At 43.7% G+C, this 27735-nt stretch overlaps 1 protein-coding gene across 1 annotated transcript in view; it reads right to left on the reverse strand.

The window, feature by feature from the left end:
• Nucleotides 1-27735, reverse strand: part of LOC137524651 (multidrug resistance-associated protein 1-like) — a 162133-nt gene that overhangs the window by 105474 nt on the left and 28924 nt on the right. Inside the window, exons 3-7 of the mRNA XM_068244765.1 lie at nucleotides 19242-19418; nucleotides 15219-15344; nucleotides 11984-12121; nucleotides 6701-6826; nucleotides 3561-3622 (exon numbers count right to left, since the gene is read on the reverse strand). Coding sequence (XP_068100866.1) covers nucleotides 3561-3622; nucleotides 6701-6826; nucleotides 11984-12121; nucleotides 15219-15344; nucleotides 19242-19418 — 629 coding nt within the window. The remainder of the gene's footprint in view (nucleotides 1-3560; nucleotides 3623-6700; nucleotides 6827-11983; nucleotides 12122-15218; nucleotides 15345-19241; nucleotides 19419-27735) is intronic.

Consider the following 27735-nt stretch of genomic DNA (forward strand, 5'->3'; position numbering starts at 1 on the left):
TTCCATAGTTTCTGCACTGCTCGGTGTCACTTTAAAATAAAAAAAAAAAAATCACAAGTACATAAGTATTCACAGCGCTTGCTCAATACTTTGTCCGTGCAACTTTGGCAGCAATTACAGCCTGAAGTCTTCTTGAATATGATGCCTCAAGCTTGGCACACCTATCCTTGGCCAGTTTCACACATTCCTCTTTGCAGCACCTCTCAAGCACTATCTGGTTGGATGGGAAGCATTGTTGCACCGCCATTTTAAGATCTCTCCAAAGATGTTTTGGAGATCAGATTAAAGCATGGGTTCTGGCTGGGCCACTAATGGACATTCACCGAGTTGTCCTGAAGCCATTCCTTTGATATTTCGGCTGTGTGCTTAAAGGGGAACTGAAGAGAGAGGTATATGGAGGCTGTCATGTTTATTTCCTTTTAGACAATACCAGTTGCCTGGCAGCCCTGCTGATCCTCTGCCTCTAATACTATTAGCCATAGCCCCTGAACAAGCATGCAGCAGATCAGGTGTTTCCGTGCTTCAGACTTAGAAGTCTGATCTGACAAGACTAGCTGCATGCTTGTTTCTGGTGTTAATCAGATACTACTGCAGAGAAATAGAACAGCAGGGCTGCCAGGCAACTGGTATTGATTAAAAGGAAATAAACATGACAGCCTCCATATACCTCTCTCTTCAGTTCCCCTTTAAGGTCATTGTCTTGCTGAAAGATGAACCTTTAGCCCAGTCTGAGTTCAAGAGTGCTCTGGAGCAGGTTTTTATCCAAGATTTCTCTTTCCCCTTATCATGACTAGTCTCCCTGTTGCTGCCGCTGAAAAACATCCCCACACCATGATGGTATGGTATTGACCTGGCGATGAGCGGTGACAGATTTCCTCCAATTGAGTCACCTGGCATTTGTATTAGTAGACCAGAAAATTTTGTTTTTCATGATCAGAGTCCTTCAGGTGTCTTTTGGCAAACTGCAGGCGAGCTGCCTACCATAGAGGCCTGATTGGCATATTGCTGCAGAGATGGTTGTCCTTCCGGAAGGTTTGTCTTTCTCCGCAGAGGACCTCTGGAGTTTTGACAGAGTGACCATTGGGTTCTTGGTCACCTCCCTGACTAAGGCCCTTATCGCTCAGTTTAGATGGCCGGCCACCTCTAGAAAGAGTCCTGGTGATTTTGAACTTCTTCACTTACAGATGATGGAGGCTACAGTGCTTATTAGGACCTTCAAAGCAGCAGAAATATTTCTGTAACCTTTCTCAGATTTGTGCCTCGAGACAATCATGTCTCGGAGGTTTACAGACAATTCCTTTTACTGAAAGCTTGGTCTGTGCTCCAACATGAACTGTCAATTGTGGGAACTTTTATAGAAAGCTGTGTGCCTTTCCAAATCATGTACACTTACATGAATTTACCACAGGTGGACTCCAATTCTCCAATTAAGCTGCAGAAACATCTCAAGGATGATCAGGGGAAACAGGATGCGCCTGAACTCAATTTTAAACTTTATGGCAATGGTATTATTTTAAAAAATTTGCCAAAACCTCAAGTAAACTTTTTTCACCCTGTGATTATGGAGTGTTGTGTGTAGAATTCTGAGAAAAAAATGAATTTAATCCATTATGGAATAAGGCTGTAACATAACAAAATGTGGAAAAAGTGATGCGATGTGAATACTTTCCGGATGCACTGTATATGTCAATCAAGTGCAACCAGAAAATATGGTATAACACTAGCCTGCACCCTCACATATATCTATTTCACTATGAATAACATAACTCTTCATACAAACAAATGCATCTTACAAACAACCTCCTGAGATAGAACCTGTTTGTAAGTAGGGAACCACCTGTATTAGTTTTTAATCTCAAAATGAATGGTTTATGAAGCTTTCAAGTACATGTGTCCCAACCATGTCAGCAGCATCCTATGCAGTGATCCACCTGTTGCTACATCCTTGGCCGACCTCTACCGTAGCTCTGCTTCAAGCTATAATGGGAGGCCTGCTGCTTTTCATCCCCCCACCCCTTTTTTTCCCCATAGTACAAAAAAGCTCATCTGCAAATTGATACAGGTAACCTGTAACCTGATGAGATTGCGTAATAAATTTATTTTCCACTTAAGGTTTGCTTTAAAGGGACTCTGACCTCTAAAAATAAATGAAAATGGTACTCACCTAGGGCTTTCTCCAGCCCACTGTAGGTCGGGAGGTCCCTCGGCGTCCTGGCTCTTCTCCTGGTCCTTCCGCCGCATACCGCGCAGTACTGTCACACCGGCTGCCGTGATGACGCGCATCGGCAGGTGTAATGACGAAGAGCGCCCCCATTCATGAAGTGGGAGCCCGACACCTGGCCCGGGTGTCTGCGGTGCGGTTTGCAGAGGAGGGACCGGGAGATGAGCCAGGACCACGGCGGAGACCTCCCGACCTACGGTGGACTGCAGAAAGCCCCAGGTGAGTACCATTTTTGTTTATTTTTAGAGCTCGGAGTCCCTTTAAGTGTAAGAACACAGATGGGAAGCAGGTGATGAAGGAGTTATTTTAGCAACTTTTAGGCCTGGTGCACACCGAGTGGTTTTTGTAGCGTTTTCCAAACCGCTTCCACCTGTGAAAACGCTTGGCTAATGCATTTCAATGGGACGGTGCACACCAGCGGTTTGAGGTTTTTAGCAAACCGCAAACGTGGGTCCTGCAGCACTTTTGCGGTTTGCAGAAGCATTTCTGCTTCAATGTAAAGTATAGGAAAAGCTCAAACAGCTCTGGAAAATGCTAGATAAGAGCGGTTTTCAAGGCATTTTTGTTACAGAAGCTGTTCAGTATCAGCTTTTACTGTAACAATATTTGTAATCTGCTACACAAAAACGCTCCAAAAAACACTAGGCATGTTTAGAAAACGTCTCTAAACATGCCTCGAATTGCTCTGAAATCTGCTCCAAAAACCTCTAGCGTTTACAGGATCTACTAGCGATTTTGGTGTACACTGGCCCTTACACAGCTTTTAATATCAACCAATCAACCTTCAATAAGGTTTATGCCATGACTCAAGTTTAAAGCTCAGTTCCACATATAGGCTTTCCGTGAGAAACCTAGCTGTGTTTTATTGTTGCCTGTGTTCCCACTAAGGAAATCCTGTGGTTTTGCGCCACCGACACCACAAGTAGATGTAATTTCTTCAAAAGTGACTTAACAGGAATGAAAATATGTTCCTACTTTATCCATAACTATGTAACAACAAATGGTACTACAACAAAATGCTACCTTGGCTGCTGCGTCCTCTGCCTCTAATGCTTGTAGCCCCTTACACAACTCTACTAGAAGTTGTGGTTCACCATGAGCTTGCTGGGTAATCTGTGATCCAGAACAAGTATGCAGATCAGGTGTTCTGCATGATTAGTCCATTTGTGAGATTTAGAAACTACTCACTGGTAAAATAGCTACTTTGAAAGGGTATTTTCCTTTTAGTTATTTTAGGTATCTCCCTGCTTATATCCCTTACTAAGAATCCCTACAAGCTAAATTTAAATTGAGCAAATGTTGTCAATAAAGTTTACTCTTCAAGTGACTTGTGACTTACTCTGTAAACCAGCTGAATGTAGTTTGAGATATGAATGATGCATCAATCAAAGGACTCGTATTCTGAGGAACAATATACAAGAAATCAATAGAAAGTAATACATCTTCAAAGCATTTACATCCATACACAGTGGTACAGTAAAAAACATGCCGAAAGTTCAGTGCAACAAAGATTAAGCTCCTATTCACACACAAGGCACTAAAATGCTGCTTTTGGGACCATTTGGAAAAGTTTTAGGGCAGTAGCAAGGTCTTCAGGTGTAAATAGAAGCAGTAAAAATACTTCAATATGCCTCAGAACCCTTGGTACATCTGTACAAGATTATGGAGAGGGCATACCTCCGTGTTTACAATGTTTGTGTGGGAACAGACCTTAATGGTCAGAGTGTATTCACACACAAACATTAAACATATTTCCAGTCATTTAGACTTCAAAGATGGGCATTTCAAAATAGTTCAGAATGCCTTGCGCACATTAAAAAACATTTTTTTTACTGCTTTCATTTACTCCTGTGGCCTTTCCCGCCACTCTGAAATGCTCCAGATGCTTCCTAACTTAGCAAGTTTTTATCGCTTTTCACCGCCACTGCCAGACCTTCCATCTAGTACAGCCTTTCTTAACCAGGGTACCCTGGAACCCCGGAGTTCCTTGAGGACTTTGCAGGGGTTCCCTGGTATTTTTTCTCTTTGAGGTGAGCTGCCTCAGCTGGCAGGTTGAGAAAGTTTAAAAATGATGTCCCTAGCTTCTCAATGTCCTCATTGGAAACATGGAATGGGGACTGTCACAATAATAAAGCGTTTAACCTCACCCACTTTTAATGACCTATCCTAACATAAAATAAATCACCTCTCCCTCCGTTAATGCAGGGGTTCCCTGAGATCCGAAAATTATTTGAAGGGGTTCCCCCATGGTAAAAAGTTTGAGAAAAGTTGACCTAGTACAAGAGAATTCCTTTCTAGTAAACTCCAAGGGACCGAGCAAAGTAGTTTACTATATCAGAAGTTTACTACAGGGTGGGCCATTTAGAGGGATACACCTTAATAAAATGAGAATGGTTGGTGATATTAACTTCCTGTTTGTGGAACATTAGCATATGTGAGGGGGGAAAATAGCCAATCTCCGTCGGGTCCGCTCTACTGCGCAGGTGCAGGAAACAGCGATCGGCTATTTCCGCCTATCTCCGAGGTGAAGAGCTGATACTGCGCCTGTGCTGGAGCCAGGAAGGTAAATATTTACATCCCTGCTGTTCGGGGAGCTTTATCGCTGCCTCTGTGGGAAGCCTCAATAGGATCCGGAGGCTTCCCCCACCCGAGGTGAGTACCCCCCAGGGGAGGATTTTTTCGTTACAGGTTTTCTTTAAAAATGGGAACGGCCAAGAAGGATTTTCTCTTTTTTTTACTGTAGAAAAATCACTAAAATCAAAATGTGGACAGCGCAAATCATGTTATGTAGAGCAAGTATTTATCTACTTTTATGTGTTTTTTTTCTGAGATAGCATGGCTGACAGCTCCTCCTTAAGACACTTGACAGACAGGGCATCCAAAATGGAAGGAAGTTTACATAATATATACTGTACATAATCAGTGGCATCGCAATAGGGGATGCAGAGGTTGCGACTGCATCGGGGCCCCTGGACCACACCTTCATGCATCCTATTCGTTTTTCATTGGTGCTATGCTAGTAATGAACGCCTCTATATATGCATTGCATAGAGGTAATCCTTAAAAAAAAATGTTTCTTTACTCCTCTCTGACCTCGGCTGTCCTTGATAAGTTTTGGGGCTCCATATCAATAGAATGCTTTAGGCCCCATGCAGGCCCAGATTTACCTAATAGGAGTCTATAGGCACAGATGTCCTGGCACCTTAGACTTCTCCCTCCACCAACCTACAACTACCCAGCAAACTGCACTGTAAGTGTACTGGCTGCCCCAGCTGTCAGTTCTCCCTTGCCTATCATAGGTATTTTCCTTGCCTGTCAGCCCCTTAGTATTAGGTAGCCAGAAGTACCCTCAATATTAAGTAGCTAGAGGTGCGCCCAAGTATTAGGTAGCTAGAGGAAGCTAAGTATTAAATAGCTAGAGGTTCCCCTGACTGAAGGAAGCTCTTGTCAGTTAAATGCAAAGAGTTGGGTGAGTAACCTCTCACTTCACTCTCATCAGGACTCTGCATAGGGAAGAGAGGCGCTTGGGCAGGGGAGTGAGCCGCATTTCCAGCATCAGGCACCTGTAGGCACGTGCCTACAGTGCCTCATGGTTAATCTGGCCCTGTCCCCATGTAAGACTTGCACCAAGGCCTCAAGCTCCTTAGTTACACCACTGTACATAATTAAATATAACTATTGGAAGAACTGCATTTTCTCCCCTTAAAGAGAACCCAAAGCGGGAATTTTAAATCTTAAGAGGACACAGAGGCATGTTTTGTGCACAATCCCATGCCTCTGTGTCTCTCTATTGCCGCCTCTAGATCCCGCCCCCTTGAAAAAAAAGCACCAGGCTAGCTGCAAACTCCGTGTCGCTAGCCTTCTATTTACCTGCAGGCTGTCATTTATTCTGCACTCCCCCACCTCTGTCCTCGGCGCTGCCCGTCTCCATGAGCTTCCTCCAATCGGAAGCTAAACCATGACCTGGGCAGTATTTCCTGGGTCGCGGCTTAGCTTCCGATTGGAAGAAGCACACAGAGGCGGGCAGTTGCCGGGACAGAGGCGGGGGAGAACAGAATAAATGACAGCCTGCAGGTATAAATAGAAGGCTAGCGACAAGGAGATTGTCGCTAGCCTGGCGCTTTTTTCAGGGGGGCATAGCAGACCCTGGGGGGGGGGGGGGGACTAGAGGCGGCAATAGAGAGACAGAGAGGCATGTGATTGTGCACAGAAAATGCATCTGTGTCCTCTTAAGATTTAAAATACTCGCCTTGGGTTCTTTTTAAGATACAAATTGTTACTGTGTGTGCATGAGGCATTTATAAGATTATGTAGAACACTGCAGAACAAAAATGCGAGAAGATTATGTTTGCCGATAATGCACCACATGAAATAAGAAATACTTCACAATGTACAGAAGGTCCTTTTGCAGTATTTCAGGTAAACTACGCATTTCAAACACAAGATTGTCAGAACAAAAACAACACAAAAGTGACATACCAAGCCATTCTTCCCACTGGAGAAAAAAGGAGGCCTATCATTGAAGAAAGACAGGATGCATTGCAGCAGCACCAATAAGAAATACAGCATGAAGAGCGTGTAGCGCATTTTGTCAATATCTTCTGTCTACGCAACAAAAAAGAGAAGAAAATACAGGTAACTAGATTGTGTAACTTTGTTCTCCGATAGATAGATTTTACCACGCTAACCGCAGTAAAATCACACGCGCAGAACAGTAAGCTAAGCGCTACCATTTGGCGCTTTTAAGTGCAAATGGACTTTAAGACCCCTGACTGTTAATTGGCTGTAGGGATAGTAGTTCCTTGTCGTTATGTTTGAATGAGCATTTGTGTGCAATTGTGCTAAGGGTTAACTGACTTTGCTATTTAATTGGCCACTCCCCCTTCAGCATCTCCATTTTATGTAAACTGCAACTCACTGGATGTTTTACAGCATTCTGAGAACTTGGGGCCTTTTTCCACTACACAGCTGAATCGCAAAACTGAACATCGCTAGTGATTTTTAAATCGCTAGGGTTGCTACTTTATCATAGAAATCATGAGAAGCATTTTCCACTATAGTGATTTGATTTGTAAATCACAAATCGCAATCGCTTTCTGGAGTGATTTTAAGAGGGATAATGCAATGCAAATGAAAAATCGCAATTGCATAACAAAATTAATGAAAAATCGCAAGCGTTTGTGATTGCAATTGCTAGTGGAAAAGGGCCCTACTGTTGTGTCAGATAATCCCATGAGATCAGCAGTTAGAGAACAATGTAAACCAGTTCATCCAGCACTAACAATCATTACAATAATGGAATGCACACCATGGGCAAAAGTTGTGAGATCATGTTTTCAACCCTGGTGTTTGGTGTGAACTGAAGGTACTGACAACTGAGTTGTACAAGAGATCCTAATAAAGTACTCATTGTACAGTTCATGTTATTGCGGAATTCACCTATTTCTGTGGGAGACACCGTTTTACTGCATTTTATAGCCTTTATCTTTATAACTAATAAAACAAAACAACAAGGGATAATTTGCATATTCAGCAGTGATGCATTGTGAGAGACATCTTATGCTCACTCCAACCTGAATTATTGCAAATACCTTCTGTTTTACCCGTAGGCTTACACCCCCTTAGTGACCAGGCTTTTTTTTTTTTACAAATTAGGCAACTGCCGCTTTAAGGGCTCACTGCAGGGCCATACAACTCAGCACACAAATGATTCTCCCCCCCTTTTCTGCCCACCAACAGAGCTTTCTGTGGTGGGCTCTGATTGCTGAATATATATATATATATATATATACATACATACACAGTGGGTTGCAAAAGTATTCAGCCCCCTTGAAGTTTTTCACATTTTGTCATATTACTGCCACAAACATGCATCAATTTTATTGGAATTTCACATGATAGACCAATACAAAGTGGTGTACATGTGAGAAGTGGATCGAAAATCATACATCATTCCAAACATTTTTTACAAATAAATAACTGCAAAGTGGGGTGTGCATAATTATTCGGTCCCCTGAGTCAATACTTTGTAGAACCACCTTTTGCTGCAATTACAGCTGCCAGTCTTTTAGGGTATGTCTCTACCAGCTTTGCACATCTAGAGACTGAAATCCTTGCCCATTCTTCTTTGCAAAACAGCTCCAGCTCAGTCAGATTAGATGGACAGCGTTTGTGAACAGCTGTTTTCAGATCTTGCCACAGATTCTCAACTGGATTTAGATCTGGACTTTGACTGGGCCATTCTAACACATAGATATGTTTTGTTTTAAACCATTCCATTGATGCCCTGGCTTTATGTTTAGCGTCATTGTCCTGCTGGAAGGTGAACCTCCACCCCAGTCTCAAGTCTTTTGCAGTCTCCAAGAGGTTTTCTTCCAAGTTTGCCCTGTATTTGGCTCCATCCATCTTCCAATCAACTCTGAGGAGATTCCCTGTCCCTGCTGAAGAGATGCACCCCCCGAGCATGATGCTGCCACCACCATATTTGACAGTGGGAATGGTGTGTTCAGAGTGATGTGCAGTTTTAGTTTTCCGCCACACATAGCATTTTGCATTTTGGCCAAAAAGTTCTATTTTGGTCTCATCTGACCAGAGCACCTTCTTCCACACGGTTGCTGTGTCCCCCACATGGCTTGTGGCCAACTGCAAACGGGACTTCTTATGCTTTCTGTTAACAATGCCTTTCTTCTTGCCACTCTCCCATAAAGGCCAGCTTTGTACAGTGCATGACTAATAGTTGTCCTATGGACAGAGTCTCCCACCTGAGCTGTAGATCTCTGCAGCTCGTCCAGAATCACCATGAGCCTTTTGACTGCATTTCTGATCAGCGCTCTCCTTGTTCGGCCTGTGAGTTTAGGTAGACGGCCTTGTCTTGGTAGGTTTACAGTTGTGCCATACTCCTTCCATTTCTGAATGATGGCTTGAACAGTGCTGCATGGGATGTTCAAGGCTTTGGAAATCTTTTTGTAGCCTAAGCCTGCTTTAAATTTCTCAATAACTTGATCCCTGACCTGTCTTGTGTGTTCTTTGGACTTCACGGTGTTGTTGCTCCCAATATTCTCTTAGACAACCTCTGAGGCCCTCACAGAGCAGCTGTATTTGTACTGACATTAGATTACACACAAGTGCACTCTATTTAGTCATTAGCACTCATCAGGCAATGTCTATAGGCAACTGACTGCACTCAGATCAAAGGGGGCCGAATAATTATGCACATCCCACTTTGCAGTTATTTATTTGTAAAGAATGTTTGGAATCATGTATGATTTTCGTTCCACTGCTCACGTGTACACCACTTTGTGTTGGTCTTTCACGTGGAATTCCAATAAAATTGATTCATGTTTGTGGCAGTAATGTGACAAAATGTGGAAAACTTCAAGGGGGCCGAACACTTTTGCAACCCACTGTGTATGTATGAATATATTTGTATATATGTATATAAATGTATGTATGTATGTATGTATGTATGTATGTATGTATGTATATATATATATATATATTTTTGTTTTTTGTTTTCTTCCGATTTATGTATTTAATTTCCCCTCCCTTCCTCCGCCAGCCAATGACACCAATCGGCTGTCATAGGCATCAGCCTATGACAGCCGATCGCTCCTGAGCCTACCAGGTGGACAGCCGTGTCACACGCACAGCCGTGGACAGCCGTGTCCCCAGTACAGCGCTGTACAGTGTAAATAGATGGTGATTTCGCCATCTAACAGTCTCCTAGCGCCGATCACCGCTGGGAGACTGATGGCAGAGCGGGGATGAGCGCACATCGGCGCGCGCGATAACCTGCAATCTCCGCCCTCAGAAACAATTGGCGTTGAGCGGTCCTGGGGCTGCTGCCACGTTCACGCCAATTGGCGTGGAGCATTGGGCAAGAAGTTAAGAAGGCAAACTTTTGTTTTCCATAGCATTTTAGTAAGAGGGCTTTTGGGTCCTTTGTAGCCCCTTGCATACTCCTAGGAGTTCTGCTTCACCATGAGCTGTAATGCAAATATTGAAATCAAACCCAAATCTCAACTGCATAGATACCAGATATTAGCATATGTTCTCAGGAAAGGTATGAAGGAATATGCAGCACGAAGATCTAGCATCTCTTCTTTCTACTGTTACTATCAGTTGCTGACAGAGTGAAAAAATGAACCACAATGAAAAGGCTTGGTTTGAATTATCATGTCTTGGGTATTTCAGCAGTACGTTATGTGACAGCATGCTAAATAGTTGTTCTGTGTGTGAAATCAGCTGACTAGGGAGACCTTTATAGGGCACTTGTTGCTGGAACTAGATATGAAATTCGTTAAAGGTTGAAAAATATTATATCGCATATATGTGAATCTTATATTTTATTGTGTATAATACCATGTTGTATCTGTAAGTAACATGTAAAGTGTACCCAAGGTGAGCGTGATATGAAGGCTGCTAATATGTTTTCTTTTAAACAATACCAGTTGCCTGGCAGCCCTGATGATCTATTTGGCTGCAGTAGTGTCTGAAGTACACAAGAAACAAGCATGGACCTAATCTTGTCAGATCTGACAATAATGTCAGAAACCCCTGATCTGCATGTGCTCGTTCAGGGTCTATGGCTGAAATTATTAGAGGCAAAGAATCAGTAAGACAGCCAGGCAACTAGTATTGCTTAAAAGGAAATAAATATGGCAGCCTCCATATTCCTCTTGTTACAGTTGTCCTTTAAAACTGAACCCATGAACACCAGAGCGGCATACATCCCCAGTGTAGGGTGCAGTATAATCTCTAAGCCTTCCTCCTCATGAAGGAGTCAGAAGGAGGAAGCACTTTGAGCAGTCATGTGACCTCAGCTTCAGAGTTTCAAAAAGGTACCATAAGACACTTAAAAAAAAAAATAGAAACATGGATTTTTTTTTCAAGTTTTGAAAAGTACAGAAACATGTCAGAATGTTTGTTAGAATTTGATGTCTTGGTTCCAGCTATAGTAACTTTTTTATGACCTTCTGTTCCAGAGAGGTGGCCATCAGGAGCATAAAGTGAGTACACAAACAACACTAATGTGACCTTTCCAATGAGCAGAGTAGAGCTAGAACATCTGTGATGTTATTACTGCTGTCTGGATCTCTTTAGAGAAAATTATGTAATGGGAAATCTCTTCACCTGAAACACAAACATGAATTGCCTTCCAGATAATCTAACGTTAGGTACACACCATACAATTTTCTGGCAGATTTACCTGCCAGATCAATTTATTTCCAACATGTCCGATCTGCATTTCGAACAATTTTCAGATCATTTTTTTTATCGATTTTCATGGAACTGAATAAAAAAAAATCAAAAAATGATATGAAAATTGAAAAAGAAAATCGCTCGAAATTCAGATCGGACGTGTTCGAAATAATCGATCTGGCAGGTAAATCTGCCTGGAATTTGTATGGTGTGTTACCCTTTTACCTTTTATCAAAATCTAATGCTAGGTACACATGATGCGTTTTTTTTTCTATCAATTTTCCACTCAATTTTCTACTTGAGTCTCTTAGCTTTTCTTCTCAATTTCCAGTCACTTCTATGAGAAATCGATCAGAAAAACGATCGGAAATAATATGGGACATGACGAAAATTATCTATCAAACCCATCTATCTAACACAAAATTGCATGGTGTGTACCAGCATAAGAAAAAGTTCAGGATGGAACTCCACCTAATTGTAACATGCAATCTAGTCTCTTGGAAGGCATTGTCCTAAACTACCCTGCTGCTTGCCAGAACTTTAACAAGAACGGTAATTTACCTGAGAAAGTGCAAATGTGATTTTGGTTCGAATCTGGAAGACAGCACATAATAAAGCCAGAACCCAAAATAACAGCAGGAGTGTCGATGACTGAACTCCCCTCATTCTCTCATACTGGATAAGGCATGTTGCTAGAAGCTACAGGATAAATAGAAGTAAAAAGGAGCATGTGATTAATACATGATGCTTTATACAATTATACAGTCACCCACTTCAATATGATTTACCGTATATACTCGCATATAAGTCGACCCGATTTTTCAACCCAAAAAAGTGGCCCAAAAGTGGGGGTCATGGTTTATGTGCGAGTCATCACTACTGAGAGGTGCATGCAGATGACAGCCGCCATCCTTCCAAGCATTCCCGCAACACCCCCCCCCCCCCCCCTCCCCGGAGCACAGTGGCAGTGAGACTTTGCCACTTTGTTCTCACCTATTAAATGCTGCTGCCCGGATCTTTCCCTGAATTCTCCTATTGTGTTTTTCTCCTCTGACCCCCTCGTGCTGCTCTACCATGCTCTGTCAACTGCCTGGACACTGCGTAATGCCAGGCATCCTCTTCGCGCTGTAATTGGCTGTCAGCGCTACACTTCCTCCTGACGGGCCGGATCTCCCAGTTGCCATGAAGACGCTTCCCCTCTACCGCTCGGGACACGCATTTTCGCTCTGCCTGACCGATCCCTCCAACATCCAGGCAGCTCCCAGAGTGACAGAGCGTGGGAGAGCAGCGCGAGGGGATCCCAGACAATGTGCAGTGTCTTGTGTTCCCGGCAGCCAACAGCGCGAGGAATACAGGGGAAGACTGTGCAGTAGAGCGGACCGACTAGGATCGGCTATTTAAGCCTGATCTGCCTCAATCGGATCCAGGGGCTTCCACAAGGTAAGTACCCCCAGGGGCCCTTTTTCAGTACAGGTTCTCTTTAAGTAGTAGAATATAGGACTAGGACTATAGTAGGAATTATATTGTGAACGCCTCCGACATAGGTGCCCCCCAATTTAGGTAGTGACAGGGACCCCCCATGTCTAGTCACAGGGTCCCCCCAGTTTAGGTGGTGACAGTTGCCCACCAGTTTAGGTAGTGACAGTGCCCCCTAGTTTAGGCAGTGACAGGAGCCCCCCAGTTTAGATAGTGACAGTTGCCTCCCCCCCAGTTTAGGTAGTGACAGGTGCTTCCAGTATACAGGTGCTCCCTAGTTTAGGTAGTGACAGGTGCCCCCTAGATTAGGTAGTGACAGGAGCCCCCCAGTTTAGGTAGTGACAGGTTCCCCCCAGTGTATGTAGTGAGTGACAGGGACCCCCACTCACCATGTCCCAGCAGCCAGCCCAGCCTTGGACCTCAGAATCAGCCGGCGACCAGTGAGAGTGGGGAAAAACAGTACCCCCAAGGATCTGAGGTACCCCCCCCCCCCCCCCGGATGTCACTTCCGCATGTCAGACTCAGGCAGAGGGATGGCTGGGGGGGGGGGGGGGCAGGGCAGCTGGTGGCAGGGTCATCCCCATTTTGCCCAATGTGCGGACGCCCATGGCTGCCATATTTATTTCTTATTAAACAATATCAGATGCCTAGCCGCCTGATGATGATCTCTGGCTAATGTAATGTCACACACCTGAAACAAGCAAGCAGCTAATCTAGTCAGTCTTCATTCAAAAATCTCTGATCTGCATGCTTATTCGGGGTCTATGGCTAAAAGTATTAGACACAGAGGATCAGCAGGACAGCCAGGCAATCTGCATTGTTTAAAAGGAAATAAATGTCAGAATCCGCATCCCTCCCAGTTCAGGTGTGCTTTAAAGGGAACTTGAAGTGAGAGGTAAATGGAAGCTGCCATATTTATTTCCTTTTAAACAGTACCAGATGCTTAGCAGTCCTGCTGATCTCTTTGGCTGCAGTAGTGTTTGTATCACATGCATGAAACAAGCATGCAGCTAATCTAGTCAGATTTTGTCAAAAACAGCTAATCTGCATGCTTTTTTCAGAGTTTATGGCTAAGGCCCGGTTCACATCTGCGGGTTTTTTTTTTTGCGGATCGGGTAGTACGGATCCGGCCATCTGGATCTGGGAAAATGGTCAGTTTTTACAGCCAGTATGTTGTAAAACGTCCGGTTTCAATGGTTCCTATTTTGCTGCAAAACCTTCCATTTCCATTCCGCTGAGCTAAACGGTCCGAAAAATTGTGTCCTGCTGCATTTTTTTGTCTGTTCAGCGGAACGGAAACCGGAACCTTACGGCTGGATCCGCAGCTAAAAGCTAACTTGAACTGGGCCTTAGAGTATTAGGCCTGGAACCTCCTACAAATCGCTAGCGTTTTTAATTAGCGTTTTGTAAGCGATTTCATGAGCGTCTTCTCGCGCTTTTGGTAGAGATTTTAAAAAGTATACGATTTTTGCCAGCGATTGTGTAGCGATTTCGATTAGCGATTTTAATTCTGATTGGTCCTTTCAATGTATCATAATTTTTTTTTTTTACAGTTTGCAGTAATTTAAAATTGCAGTAAAATCGCTATGTGTAGTGATTCATGATCGATTTACTAGCGCTTCAATACATTACATTTAAGCACAAACGCTCCCAAAATGCTGCATGCCCTGTGATTGCGATTTTGCTAATCGCAATCGCTACTGTGGCATTTGTTACATTTATTTACATTGGCAGAGCGCTTAGGGAAAGCGCTAGTGATTTAAAGCGCTCCTTAAACGCTCAAAAAAAATTACTCTAGTGGGTTTGAGGCCTTATGCTGGATACACACTATGCGTTTCCGCGTGCGACGCGGCCGTCGATACGCGTCGATTCGATTATTTCCGAACATTTCCGAACGAATCTCGATGATTTTTAGGTCGAATGCCATGTAAAGTATGGCAAATCGACCTAATGATCCATCGAAGCTTGAATCGGACATGTCGGAAATAATCGAATCGACGCGTATCGACGGCCGCGTCGCACGCGGAAACGCATAGTGTGTATCCAGCATTAGAGGTAGAGGGTCAGCAGGACAGCCAGGCAATATGGCAGTTTCCATATGACTCTCACTTCGGTTCAAAACTAAACGGTTCAAAACTGATAGAAAGGACTTCTCTGCTGTAGACTGGTGGGGGAAAATAGGAAACTACTGTACATGGAAAAACTGCTGTACATGGTTAAGAGAGGAAAATCTCTGTTGCACAAACTTTTAATAGCACACAAATATATATGATCAAAAATAACATATTTATCAGCAGTAAAACAGTAAACGGTGTATTACCATGGAGGCTCCAACTACAAGTGGGCTGATGAGGAGCACTGGAGCTTCTGGACGGTTATGTGTCATGTTCCACACCGTGTAGAAAAGGTTTGTATAACAGATAAGTGCCAACAGCGCACCAAGACACTAAAACAAAAACAAGTGTTATAAGAAAAGTCCCGACAAGCATGAACAGCACAGGTAACACTGCAAAGGATTCCATAATATAGATAATTAATAGTGTATATCTGACAGTCACTGACTTGGTTCCATAAACCGTACAGCATGAAAGGTGTTCACTACAAGGCCAAATCCTGAGGGATGTGTGCAGCTTGTAGCTATGGACATTCAGAGGGCTGTCAACCTGCTGAACCCCATGAGTATACTAGGCACAAAGATTCCTATTCCTGGCCTGATCATTCTAGTAATAGGCATGTTTATCAGTTCATTGCCCTGCACAGAGAACACCGTTCTGAACAGAAACAAAGGCAGGCAACTTTTTATGTTTTATAGGTTTAAGTTAAATAGTTCTATGACAGAAAGAACACACTTTGTCCTTGACATTTGTACATAAATAGAAGGCTTGATTTATTTTACATAGCTCTCAGTGATGTTTGCAAAAGGATAGGCAGAAGATAGGCTATAGTAGATTATGTAGTCTAGTCTTCACTGCAAGCTCCTCTAGACAATTAGGGCCTGTTTCCTCTGGCCTCATTGCCGCAGTGCGATCGCTGCACCGCATACACCTGCAAGCACTTCCGGTCGCACTGTGATGTGTACCAGTGCGGCTCAATACAATCCCTATGGGACCCACATGTGAACTGTGGAAAACTGCAGCATGCTATCCATGCATTTAGCTACACCTACACCAAAAATTTGAGTCAATGGAAACGGTTCCATTGACTTTCATTGAATGCAGTTTGAATGCGATGCGGTGTGGCGATCGCACTGCACCGCTTGTAGTGGAAACAGGCCCTACATATATTTCTGGAGCTTCATTAGGATTAACTCTGTACTTCATACATGCTCTGTTATTCAAAAGTGATCAGGTGCAGCTGACTTAATGTACTACACAAGATGCACAGAGCAAGTAAGTCTTTATTGCTGGTTTATTGCTTCCATAAAATCCAGGCGATAAAATCCATTGCAGCATTGTCATGGTGTGCATAGATGGGAAGAGGTGGGTTACTGGGGGAGACAGGACAGGCACAACAGCCGTTTTGCTCTACTGAAGCACATGCTCATGCGAAACGGCTGTTGTGCCTGTCCTGTCTCCACGTTATTCACCTCTTCCCATGTTTCTTCATTCCCCTCACTACTACAAGCATGTCCTGCATGAGCCACTGCCTAAAGGTGAAGACAGGTGAGCCCTCATATCCGTGCTGCATGGTTGAACTGCCTGAACTTTGAACCCCTGACTGGATGCCCAGCAGCACTGTGCTTGCTTGTTGGAGCTGATTTAAAGCGTACCTGAACTTCCTCTCTGCTCTACAAGATATAAAACAGCATAATAACCTTTAAATAAAAACATTTCCTTGTTACAGCTGATACAAATCCTGCAATAAATCTGCAGAGTGTCTACTTCCTGCTTTCATGGAAGCAGACATATTGTTAACATCCTGTGTTTACAAAGTAGCTGATCTGCCGTGGCAGTCAGCTGACACAGCTTAGGGATCAAATTACAGTTGTGATTAGTCACAGATGGGGGCGTTAGACAGGATAAACTCTCTAAATACATACAGGGTGCATTTCTCTATGTTTTCTTTCTGTCCTGTGCAAGAGTTCAGGTCCACATTAATGTACACCGGGCTGTCTGACTAATTCTTCATTAAAGTTCAATACCATTTCCATAACTGATTGACAGCTCTAGAGACAATCGGATGCAAGGTTTTAAAATGTAAGAAATGTCTTATTCTAAGCACAGTTAAGGGGCCCATACACTGAGCCGATTAGCGGCCGATCGATTGACCGGCCGATCGATTGACCTGCCGATTTCGATCGATTTCAATCGATCTGATATGCTGGAAAATCTAGGTCGATCTGTTGAGATTGCTTATCATTTTGCATTGGACCTAATGGAAATCTGATGGCAAAAAAATGCCATCAGATCGATTTTCAATAGATTTCATACTGAAATCTATTGGAAATCTGTTCCTAGTAAAAAATGTTCCTAAACACATCAGATGGATCAGAAATCTGATGATCTATCTGCTACTAATTTAACGAGTGTATGGCCACCTTTAGGGAGATCACATGATCTGGAAGTGACTGGCTGCTGCCTCCTCTCAATATATCCCTGACTACTTCATGTGTGGGTGATGAGGACAGCTCACAGACTTGAGTCTAAGGACTGGGACATACTAGATTTATAAGATAAAAAATAGCAATTTTCAGGGGGTTTGAAGAAATGCAATTTTTACCCTTCCTTGCATTCCTTCAAACGTGATCACTCCGAAAATGCTGCAGGCAGATTGTAAATGCCAATCACTAGCAATCAAAAATCCTATAAGCCAGGTAATACATTATGAGCCATTCAATACACAACACTTTGTGCTTTGGAAATTATGATATACGGTATTAAATCTTAGCTACGAAAAGTGTAGAAGGGTTACAATCACTGCAGGATTCCATTACTATTCGGGTCCTTCCTGGGAAGCTTTGCCACCCTTCCTGTCTCTGGGACAGCTGTTACTTTGAACAGGAAGTGATGGATATTTGTTCATCTTGATAATAGTTGATCCGCACACACACCCTCTTTCAGATTAGGCAATCCTAAGCATTAAAGTCCAGTAAAACCAGCATACAAGAGAACAATACCAAGTGGATCCATCACAGCTAGTGGCTCCAGAAAATTTGTATCAGGTTATTTCTTTCTAGCTTCCCATTTTGAAAATCACTCCCTGTCCCAGGGATTTCTGCAGTCAAGGTCAGGAAGTCAGGAGAAATTTCTACAATGGTGATGTAGGGCTGGTGCACACCGAGCGGCTTTTTGGGCGTTTTCAGATCCGCTTGCGGCTGCGGATCTGCTTGGTCAATGTATCTCAATGGGGTGGTGCACACCAGAGCGGCAGGCGTTTTGCAGAAACGAAAAATGCCTGGGTGAGGCATTTTTTGGATTTCGGATGCGTTTCTGCCTCAATGTTAAGTATAGGAAAAACGCAAACCGCTCTGAAAAACGGCACTTCAGAGCGGTTTTGCAGGCGTTTTTGTTACAGAAGCTGTTCAGTAACAGCTTTACTGTAACAATATATGAAATCTACTATACTGAAAACCGCAGCAGCAATCCGCAAAACGCTAGCAAAACGCCTCATAAAAATAAAAAAAAGCGTTTAAAAATCTGCTAGCATTTTGCGGATCTGCTAGCGGGTTTTGGTGTGCACCAGCCCGTACAGGTGAAAACCTGTCCATAGTTACAAATACCTCCCATGTAATACAGGCTACCGCACTGCAATGTTAACCCTGTGTGACGTTCACAGTGCGACGTTAAAGTTGCGTTGTAAATGTTGCATTATAGTAACGCACTGTAAGGGGGCGCAGAGCATGGCCACCGCACCCCCAAGTGCGTGAGAGGCAACTCGCTGGCTTCCCAAAGTACCCCTGCTTCTCTCCCTCCCTCTGCAGAGGAGAGCAGAAATGTTAGCAGCAGAACAAGGGGGGCACATTTGGCTAACAATGGGGGTACATCTGGCTATCTAAATGAGGGGAAGGGGGGCACATTTGGCTATCTAAACAGCATTTGTACATTTGGCTCCACAAATGACCACACCCACATTCTGATGCGTGGCCATGCCCAATTTGTCCAGGGGAGGCGCAAAAACGGTCTTTGTCCCCGGGCGCTGAAAAGCCTAGCTACGCCTCTGAGTGGCATAGAGAAAAGTTGAATGGCCTAGAGGTAACTACCCTATAAAAATGAAGTGACATAACACAGAAAAATGCAGTTCATATAACATTGTCATCTACGATATGGCATTAAAAAGTTAAGTACAACTGAAGTTACAGTTATAAAAGGTCATTCAGATAATAGGATTCTTCCAGAATACACACCGTTTTGGCTTTACACAGTAGCGACATCCTGATGTAACCCCGGGCATGGTTTCTGAGGTACAATATATAGAATGGAGTACAGATAAATAGATAAAAGCAGGGTATCCAGTACAGAATGGTTTTATGAAAGCACCAGGAAAAGTCAGGATTATCCGTGTGCCAAGTCTGGTTCGCATTCTGCCAAAATAAAACAGAGTCAAGTTACAGAGCAATGCTGTGTTTACAGTAATTCGCCGAGATTTCTCATTCCAAAGAAATTCATTCAAATTCATTGAGATTTGGCATTCCATACATGTTTTGCTGACAGCATGTAACAGGTTGTGAACGAGTGATCTGCAGTGTGAGCTGGGTTGGCAAATACAGAAGCAGGAAAAAAAGGGTGCAGGAGCCCTTTTGGAAAAACCATCTCCGCCACAGGCAACTATTATAAAAGCCGTCAATAGCGGCAAAGAAAGGAAACGTGGGCACACGGCAGCAGCTGCTATCGGAGATTTGTACATTTCCATTGTCTATAATACAAATGTATTGTTTAAATTATGCACCAGAATTACATACTTGTTTGCAGCAGGAGGAAAACACCTTATATGTTATCCATACTTATAAGATGTTAGAGGACCAGTATCGTGAAAAACTTAAATACGTTAATATATGTTGTACATCAGTCCCAGAGTAAGGCCCCTTCCCCATTTGCCCTCTGATTGCTACACTGGTGGCTGTAGTAACAAACGGCACCTGTGTTGCTCACTAATTCTCTCTGATTCGGGGGAGATTCCATTCATTTATAAATGAATGTGATCACAACTGCGTTTACACATAATTGTCTGCAACCATGCATTGTAACACTGCAGTGAATAGCAACACATGCTTGGAAACATTAGATTGTGCAGTTTGTGCAATTCTGATGCCTTGTGTCTGGAAATGCTGCCAGAAACAAGCAAGTGGTGTCGGCTAATCCAGCTTATAATTAGGGATTTTCAACGTTTACTTTATTAATTGCAAAAGCACATTGGGGAAAGGACCTATACAAAGATGCTAGCCTCCTCATGTACCACTATTCTGGCAGGTGGAATGTGTCACTGTCATCCAGGGAGTGCTTTTGAAAATAAAGGAAATCCTGAGAATCCCCCATGAGGATTTGGGCTAGTCGAGAACATGTCAGAGCTGCAGATTTTTACTTCCTACTGAAAGTAACAGCTACTTCGAAATAGTAAATAATTTAGAGTGCATTTTACTCTGGGACATATGATTCTCTTATATGTATGTATTCATGTATTTTAAACTGTTCAGTTTTTGCAATAGTGATTTTTTAAGGGATATTTACCACAACCAGGGATGGTCAATGAGATGCAAATAATGCTGTTTCAGGATTATGCAAATGATGTATGCAAATGTATTCAGCTTGAAAGTTAACCAATTAAATTCTACCTTGGTGAAATTTGATAAGTCTATGTCCCAACCACATTAATTTGCATACACAATTTGAATAATCCTGCATCAACTTGGAATTATAAGCATCTCCTTGACCATCCATAACCCTTTCATGGATGAAGATTTTCAATGGAAAGCCATTGGTTTATATATACAAAATTTGATTTACATGAGTGTCTCTTGCAACTCATCCTTGTCTGGCCAGTAAACACATCTCGCGTTTGAATGGAAGCTTGTATGTGGCTGTGACAAACATTTCTGGCAGCAGGGAGGAGATAAGAAATAAATTAGGTCATTATTACTCTGTATGGGTGCTGAAGAGCAAAGAGAAGCACCAGATGCCACCAAGACAGTTAAATCTTTAAAACTTTACTTGTAACTTGTAAAGTCCTATATAATAACGAGCCTGTGTCGCTGCGTCCAGCAGTTATGCAGCGTCCCTGTGTCCCAGTTATTTTGTTACTGCGCAGTGGGTGGGCGGGCAGTTGCGTGCGCGCGCATGCGCAGTGACTGGTGGCGGCGGTAAAAAAAGACCTAGAGCCCGTTTTTAAACGGGCTTGGGTCTACTAGTGTAATAATAACGAACTTGAGTTAAAATAGCATCAAATTCGGTCCTGTTCGAAAATTATTATTTAGTATTTTTATAGTGCTGTCATTTTTGCAGCACTTTACAGAGTACATTGTCTAGTCACTAGCTATTCCTCTGGGGAGCTCACAATCTAATGCCTACCATAGTGATATGTCCATCATTGTCTAGGTTCTAGGGCCATTTATTAGGGGCAAGAATCAATTAACTTATCTGTATGTTTTTGGAATGGGGGAAAAAAACAGACTGCCTGAACCCAACCCAGGAAGACAATAATGCATCATACTTGTATTATTATTTTTTATTTTTAAAAAAGTGCTCAGAAAGCGCTAATCAATCGCAAGTGCTCAGAAAAGTGCTTATGGTGCGTCTAAGCCCCAAGTGTCCCAATAGACATATTGCTCTTCTGCAGTTCATTGTAACTACCTGCACTTGAAAGAACTGCCAAATTCAAAATATTTCCTAGTTGTTCTATAACCAGTTCATCTTCTGTGAAGCCAGGAATAAAATCAGTCATCCACAACAACTAGGAGAAATTACAGCTACTTCTGGCCTCCTTCCCTGCAAACTGCACAGGAAAAGAGGTTGCATAGAGACACTTTTTATGTTCCCAGGGGCTGTTTAGATGATAAAAAGATGTGGATCCACTACACTATGGAAAATGTCTGCTCTGGCAGATACAATTAGCAGGGAAGAGCTAAACTCACAGCATTAGCCAAGCTCTCTGTTATTCAGGGTTACCTTTAGAAAAGGGTTAACATTATTATATTTATACTTCACTACTTTTCGTTACACATTTACTTTAGTGAGTAACTGCCCTGTTAGTAGAGTTGTTTTGACAGATGTCTGCTAGTGTGTGCCAGCTTCCTAGCTTGGCAGCTTCCCAATTTTGGTGCTGGAACGGGCAGCCATGGCTCACAATGGCTCCTGATCGTTTTCCTTGTTTTAGCTTGTAGTTAGTGTAGTTGTAGGTGTACTTGCAGTGTAGTCAAGTAGTTAAGTTAGTTGAGTGTAGTAGCAGCAGTAGTTGTATATAGTATAGTAGTATATAGAGCAGCTTGCAGTGTTCGCTAGTGCAGGACAGATCTCAGCTGCAGCCCCCTCTCATACCGCTGCACACCCGCCTGTCTGCACTCACTCAACGCGGTTCCTGGCCCGACGACGCAGCCTGCCAGCTCTCTGCTCCGGTTTAGTGAGTGCCCCGGTCTCCGACAAAGCTCCGGTGTTCCTGGCCTCCTCCCGAACTGCCTCGGATCCTCCATCACCCTCGCCGCCTCCAAGGAACCCAGCCGCCCAAGCCACTCAGCTCTCCGCCAGAGGACCCAGCCCTTGGCTGCCAAAAGACCTGTGTGCCCACTGGACGCCCTCACAAATGGCCCCACACTCGGTGCCCTCTGTCTGCCTCACTGAACATCCCCACATGCAGCTCCAAGTCAGCAGACCCGGCCTAGAACCTCTCCACCACGTGCTGCCCACGTGGCAGCCTCCCTCCGGCTCCTTAAAGGTACACACAGCCTGCAACACTGCCTCATCCACCTGCTCCCCACCTGCAGAAGGCAGCTTGCGACCACAAAACCAGCCCTGAGGACTGTAAAGAAATGGACAGAGGAGGCGAAGCAGCAACTTGAGGCCTGTTTCGAATGTACCGATTGGTCAGCCCTGAAGTCACCTTGTCTGGAGGAATGGGCCAGGAAATGTTACATCCTACATCAGCTTCTGCGAGGAGTCTTGCATCCCGACGAAGACCTTCAAAGACTTCCCCAACAGTAAGCCGTGGTTCAACGGCAAGCTACACCGGCTCCGGAAACTCAAGGCGGAAGCTCACAAATCCTGCACCCATGAAGAGTTCAGAGAGGCCAGGAACACCCTTAACCGTGAACTCAAGATAGCGAAGAGGAACTATTCGGACAAGCTGCTGAGTCTCCAGTCTAACAATCCACGCGAAGTCTGGAAAGGCTTAAGGGCAGCCACAAACCTAAAACCTCCCCCTCTGCATGCACCACCTAGCACAGACCTTGTTGAGAAACTTAACGAGTTCTACTGCAGATTTGAGAAGGAACTCTCCACACTCGGGACACAAGCAACCCCACCAGGGGGGTCACCAGTCTCACCTCCGGTACTAGTCCTGGAAGCTGACGTCCTGAAACACCTCCGGCAGCTCAACCCCAGGAAGGCCTCGGGCCCGGACTGTGTATCATCAATGTGCCTGAGAACCTGCGCAACCGAGCTCGCTCCTGTCCTCACCCCTCTTTTCAGCAAATCACTGATGGAGGGTAAAGTACCTGCCTGCTTTAAAAAAATCCACAATCATTCCGGTCCCCAAGAAGCCGGGGATCTCTAATCTTAACAACTACAAGCCCGTAGCCCTTACTCCCACCATCATGAAGATCCTGGAAAGATTGGTCCTCTCTCCCCTTAAGCGATCCACTGACTCCCTCCTGGACCCACTTCAATTTGCATACAGGGCAAACAGGTTCATCGAGGACACCACTAACATTGCTCTGACATACATCACTGAACACCTCGATGGCCCTGACACCTATGCCAGAATCCTCTTCCTTGACTTCAGCTCGGCCTTCAATACAATCTGCCCAAACATCCTATACGACAATCTGGTACAACTTGGTCTTGACCTCATTCTGTGCTCCTGGATCAAGGACTTCCTCACATACAGGACGCAATGGGTGAAGCTTGGCAGCTGCTCCTCACAGGAAAGAATCACAAACACAGGTGCCGCTCAAGGGTGTGTACTGTCCCCAATCCTGTTTTCTCTTTACACAAGCAGGTGCACATCAGCTGATGACTCTGTCAAGGTTATAAAATTTGCAGATTACACCACCATCCTTGGCCTTATTGGCAGCGACGGTGAACTTGCATACCGGAATGAGATTAAACATATCTGCAGGTGGTGCAAGGACAACCAGCTTGTACTCAACGCAGCAAAGACAGTTGAACTGATAGTGGATTTCAGAAGGCGCCCTCCCACACTCGACCCAGTCTTCAATGAAGGCACCGATGTCTCCAGGGTGTCGAGTGTCCGCTTTCTAGGCGCCACCATCACCAAGGACTTAAAGTGGGCTGAGAACACCTCCAAGGTCCAGAAGAAGGCCCAGCAGAGGTTGTTCTTCAGCTGAGGAAATTTGGGATGCCGCGGGAATTGATAACAACATTTTATACTGCCACCATTGAGTCAATTCTTTGCTCCTCCATTGTCGTCTGGTACACAGGTGCTACCGCGAGCGACAGACTCAAGCTTCAGAGAGTAAGCGACACCGCAGTGAGAATCATTGGTTCACCCCTTCCACCTCTGGACCTCCCTACACACCTCCAGACTGTGGTCGAGAGCAAATAAAATACACAACGACCCCTCTCACCCCGGCAGTCGCTACTTTGACCGTCTGCCATTGGGTTGCCGATACAGATCCATCCCCACCAAGACCACCAGAGATCTAAATACTTTCTTTCCCCAAGCCGTCCGCTTGCTGAACTGGAGTCTCCACCCTCGCAAAACGTGCTGGTCTTGCACTGCTGCCCATATCATGTTGTAACCTTTCTAGTAATGCTTCTTATGTTGTAATCTCTCTGCTGCCTAAACTATATTGTATTCTACCCTATTCTATCGCATTCTACCCTCTGTCTGTCTAATGGTCTTTTTATCTGTTTTGTATAACAAACTTTCCATGCCGTGTGTAGCACAAAAAATTCCGGGTACGATGTCTGACGTACTCGGCGAATAAACTATTCTGATTCTGATCATATGATTAACCACTTAACGACTAGGGGCTTAACCACTTCAGGACCACAGTGCTAAACCCCCCTAAAGACCAGGCTATTTTTTGTTTAATTGGCCACTGCAGCTTTAAGACCCCCCCCCCCCCCCCCCAGTGTTCATTTTATTTTTTTAAATCTTGAGCTTGAGCTTATTACATCCTATGGAAAGCATTTCCAGATAGGTGTACCTGAACTCACCGTTTTACATGTGTTAAATCATGGCTTCCGAACTTGTATTAATTTAAACAAGTTGTATTGCTATGTAAAGATAAACTTTGCTGAGCGGGGGTTTAATTGGTATAAACTGAAATGTATTCAAAAGTTAATAGTGCTGCATCACACGTCCATCTCCAATCCCCTGTTAGTATTTTTACAGAGGAACTACCAGGTACTGAATAGCTAAGCTGCTTGGCTACCAACTGAGCTATTTTTGCGTTTGCTTTGATAAAGGAACACTCTCTGTGGCCCCGAAACAATTGCTGGATCATGGAAGCGATTAAGAAAATGTGAACTCTAACTTTAGAATTTGGAGTGTTGACTATCTTGCTGGCCTACATTTACATCACAGGAGCCTATAGGCACAGATGTTCTGGCATCATCCACAAACCTACAAACCCAACCGAACCACACGACAAGTATGCTACCTGGTTAAGCTGTCACTTCTCCCTTAGGAGCAGGTATATACACAGATGTCCTCTTAGTATTAGGTAGCCAGGGGTACCCTCAGTATTAGGTAGCTAGAGGTGCCCCCAAGCATTAGTTGGCTAAAGGTGCCTCCAAATAAAGGGAGATAACATCAGTGGAATGGCGAGAGCCTGGTGAGTAACCTTTCATTTATGCTTTGGTCAGGACCCTTCATAGGGAAGGAGGGAGGGAGTCACTCAGGGATTGGATTGAGCAACCATTCCATCAGGCGCCTGTAGGCATGAGCCTACAAGTGCCTTATGGATACTCCGGCCCTTCGGAAGGGTGAACACCAGTCACCTCATAATAAAGGAATTGCCTAAAGTCTGTTTTAATTTTGTCTTTATAGTCTGTAGGTTTTTGAATTTGTGTTTTATGTCTATCTAAACTTTACAAAGCAGATAATATTAGATATTTTACAATTTAATAGTTTGGAAAGGGTCGGGGAGAGGAACATACTGTAGATTTGTATTGTTGTCTGTTTGTCCTCACAGGGACGATTTTACCACACTCTCTCTCCCTGAAGTGACTGTAGAATCCTACTGTGTGGTTACCTCAAGTAGAAATCATGGAAGTCACAAAAAAAACAGAAATATCACAACATAAACAACAACAAAAACCCTTGATATTGATTCTAACTCTTATGCTCTACAAAGTCTTAGTCCCTGGCCCATATGCAATTGAATTTTTTTCCTTAGTTTTCTCCAAGATGATATTTTCATACCTTGTTAATAAAATGCCCTTTAAACCTGCAGCAAGCAAGAAAATACACAAAATCATTTTGATAGTACTTCTACTACTTTTGGTACTTTTTTAAATTGCAAAATGCTGAAAAGGTATTTTAAATAGGAGATGAAAAATTATCACGAAGGAGAAAACTCAGGTGAAAAAGTGAATTGCATATGGGCCCCTGTGTCCATGTTAAAAGATTTATGTAAAATACATGTAAACACATACGAAAAAGTAGTATGTTTATTCCAGACTAAAATTAACCATAAATTACTTTTCTCCTATGTTGCTGTCACTTACAGTATGTAGTAGAAATTTGACAGAACCGACAGGTTTTGAACTAGCCCATCTCCTCATGGGGGATTCTCGTGTTTTGTTTATTTTCAAAAGCACTTAGTGAATGGCAGTTGCTCTGTCCAACTGCTAAAAAGGTGTGCAGTGAGTAGGTAAGCTGGCCAGCATCATTTTATAAATTCTTTTTAGGGAATGTCTTTATAAAGAAATAAAAAGCCATGCTGAGAATCCCCCATGAAGAGATGGACTAGTCCAAAACCTGTTGGTTCTGTCATATTTCTGCCTACTGTAAGTGACAGCAACATAGGAGAAAAGTAATGTATGGCTCATTTTACTGAAAGAAACATACTTGTTATTTTTATATGTTAATGTGCTTAAATTTTAAATTTTTTTGCGATAGTGGTCCCATAAGGCCCCTTTTACATTTAACCTCTTTGGCGGTATGGACGAGCTCAGCCCGATTTTCCTAATTTTTTTTTTTTAAAAACACGCAGCTAGCACTGTGCTAGCTGCATGTTGGGGACGATCGCCGCCTCTCGCCGCCGATGCGCCGCGTAACAGGCCCACCCCCCCTGAGACCCCGTGCGCAGCCTAGCCAATCAGTGCCAGGCAGCGCTGAGGGGTGGATCGGGACTCCCTGTGATGTCCGTCGATGACGTCATTCCATTCGTCGCCATGGCGACGGGAGAAGCCCTAAAGGAAATTTCGTTCAGCACGGGATTTCCTGGTGGGTTTGATTGCCGGCGGCGATCAGAAGGGTGGGAGGGATTCTGCAAGAAGGGGGGGAATCATGTAGCTAGTGCTAGGCTAGCTACATGATTAAAAAAAAAAAAAATAGGGTAAATTTCAAAAAATACTGCTGCGCAGCCACCCTGGTGATCTTAATAGAACGCCAGGGTGGTTAATGAGTTGCTCTCAGTTATAACTGAAAGAAAACTGATTTTCAAAAGTAATATTCATGTTTTCCTATGGCTCGGTTCCCACTATACACGTTTTAACTGA

This window comes from Hyperolius riggenbachi, chromosome 7 (genome assembly GCF_040937935.1).
Source record: "Hyperolius riggenbachi isolate aHypRig1 chromosome 7, aHypRig1.pri, whole genome shotgun sequence".
NCBI lineage: Eukaryota > Metazoa > Chordata > Amphibia > Anura > Hyperoliidae > Hyperolius > Hyperolius riggenbachi.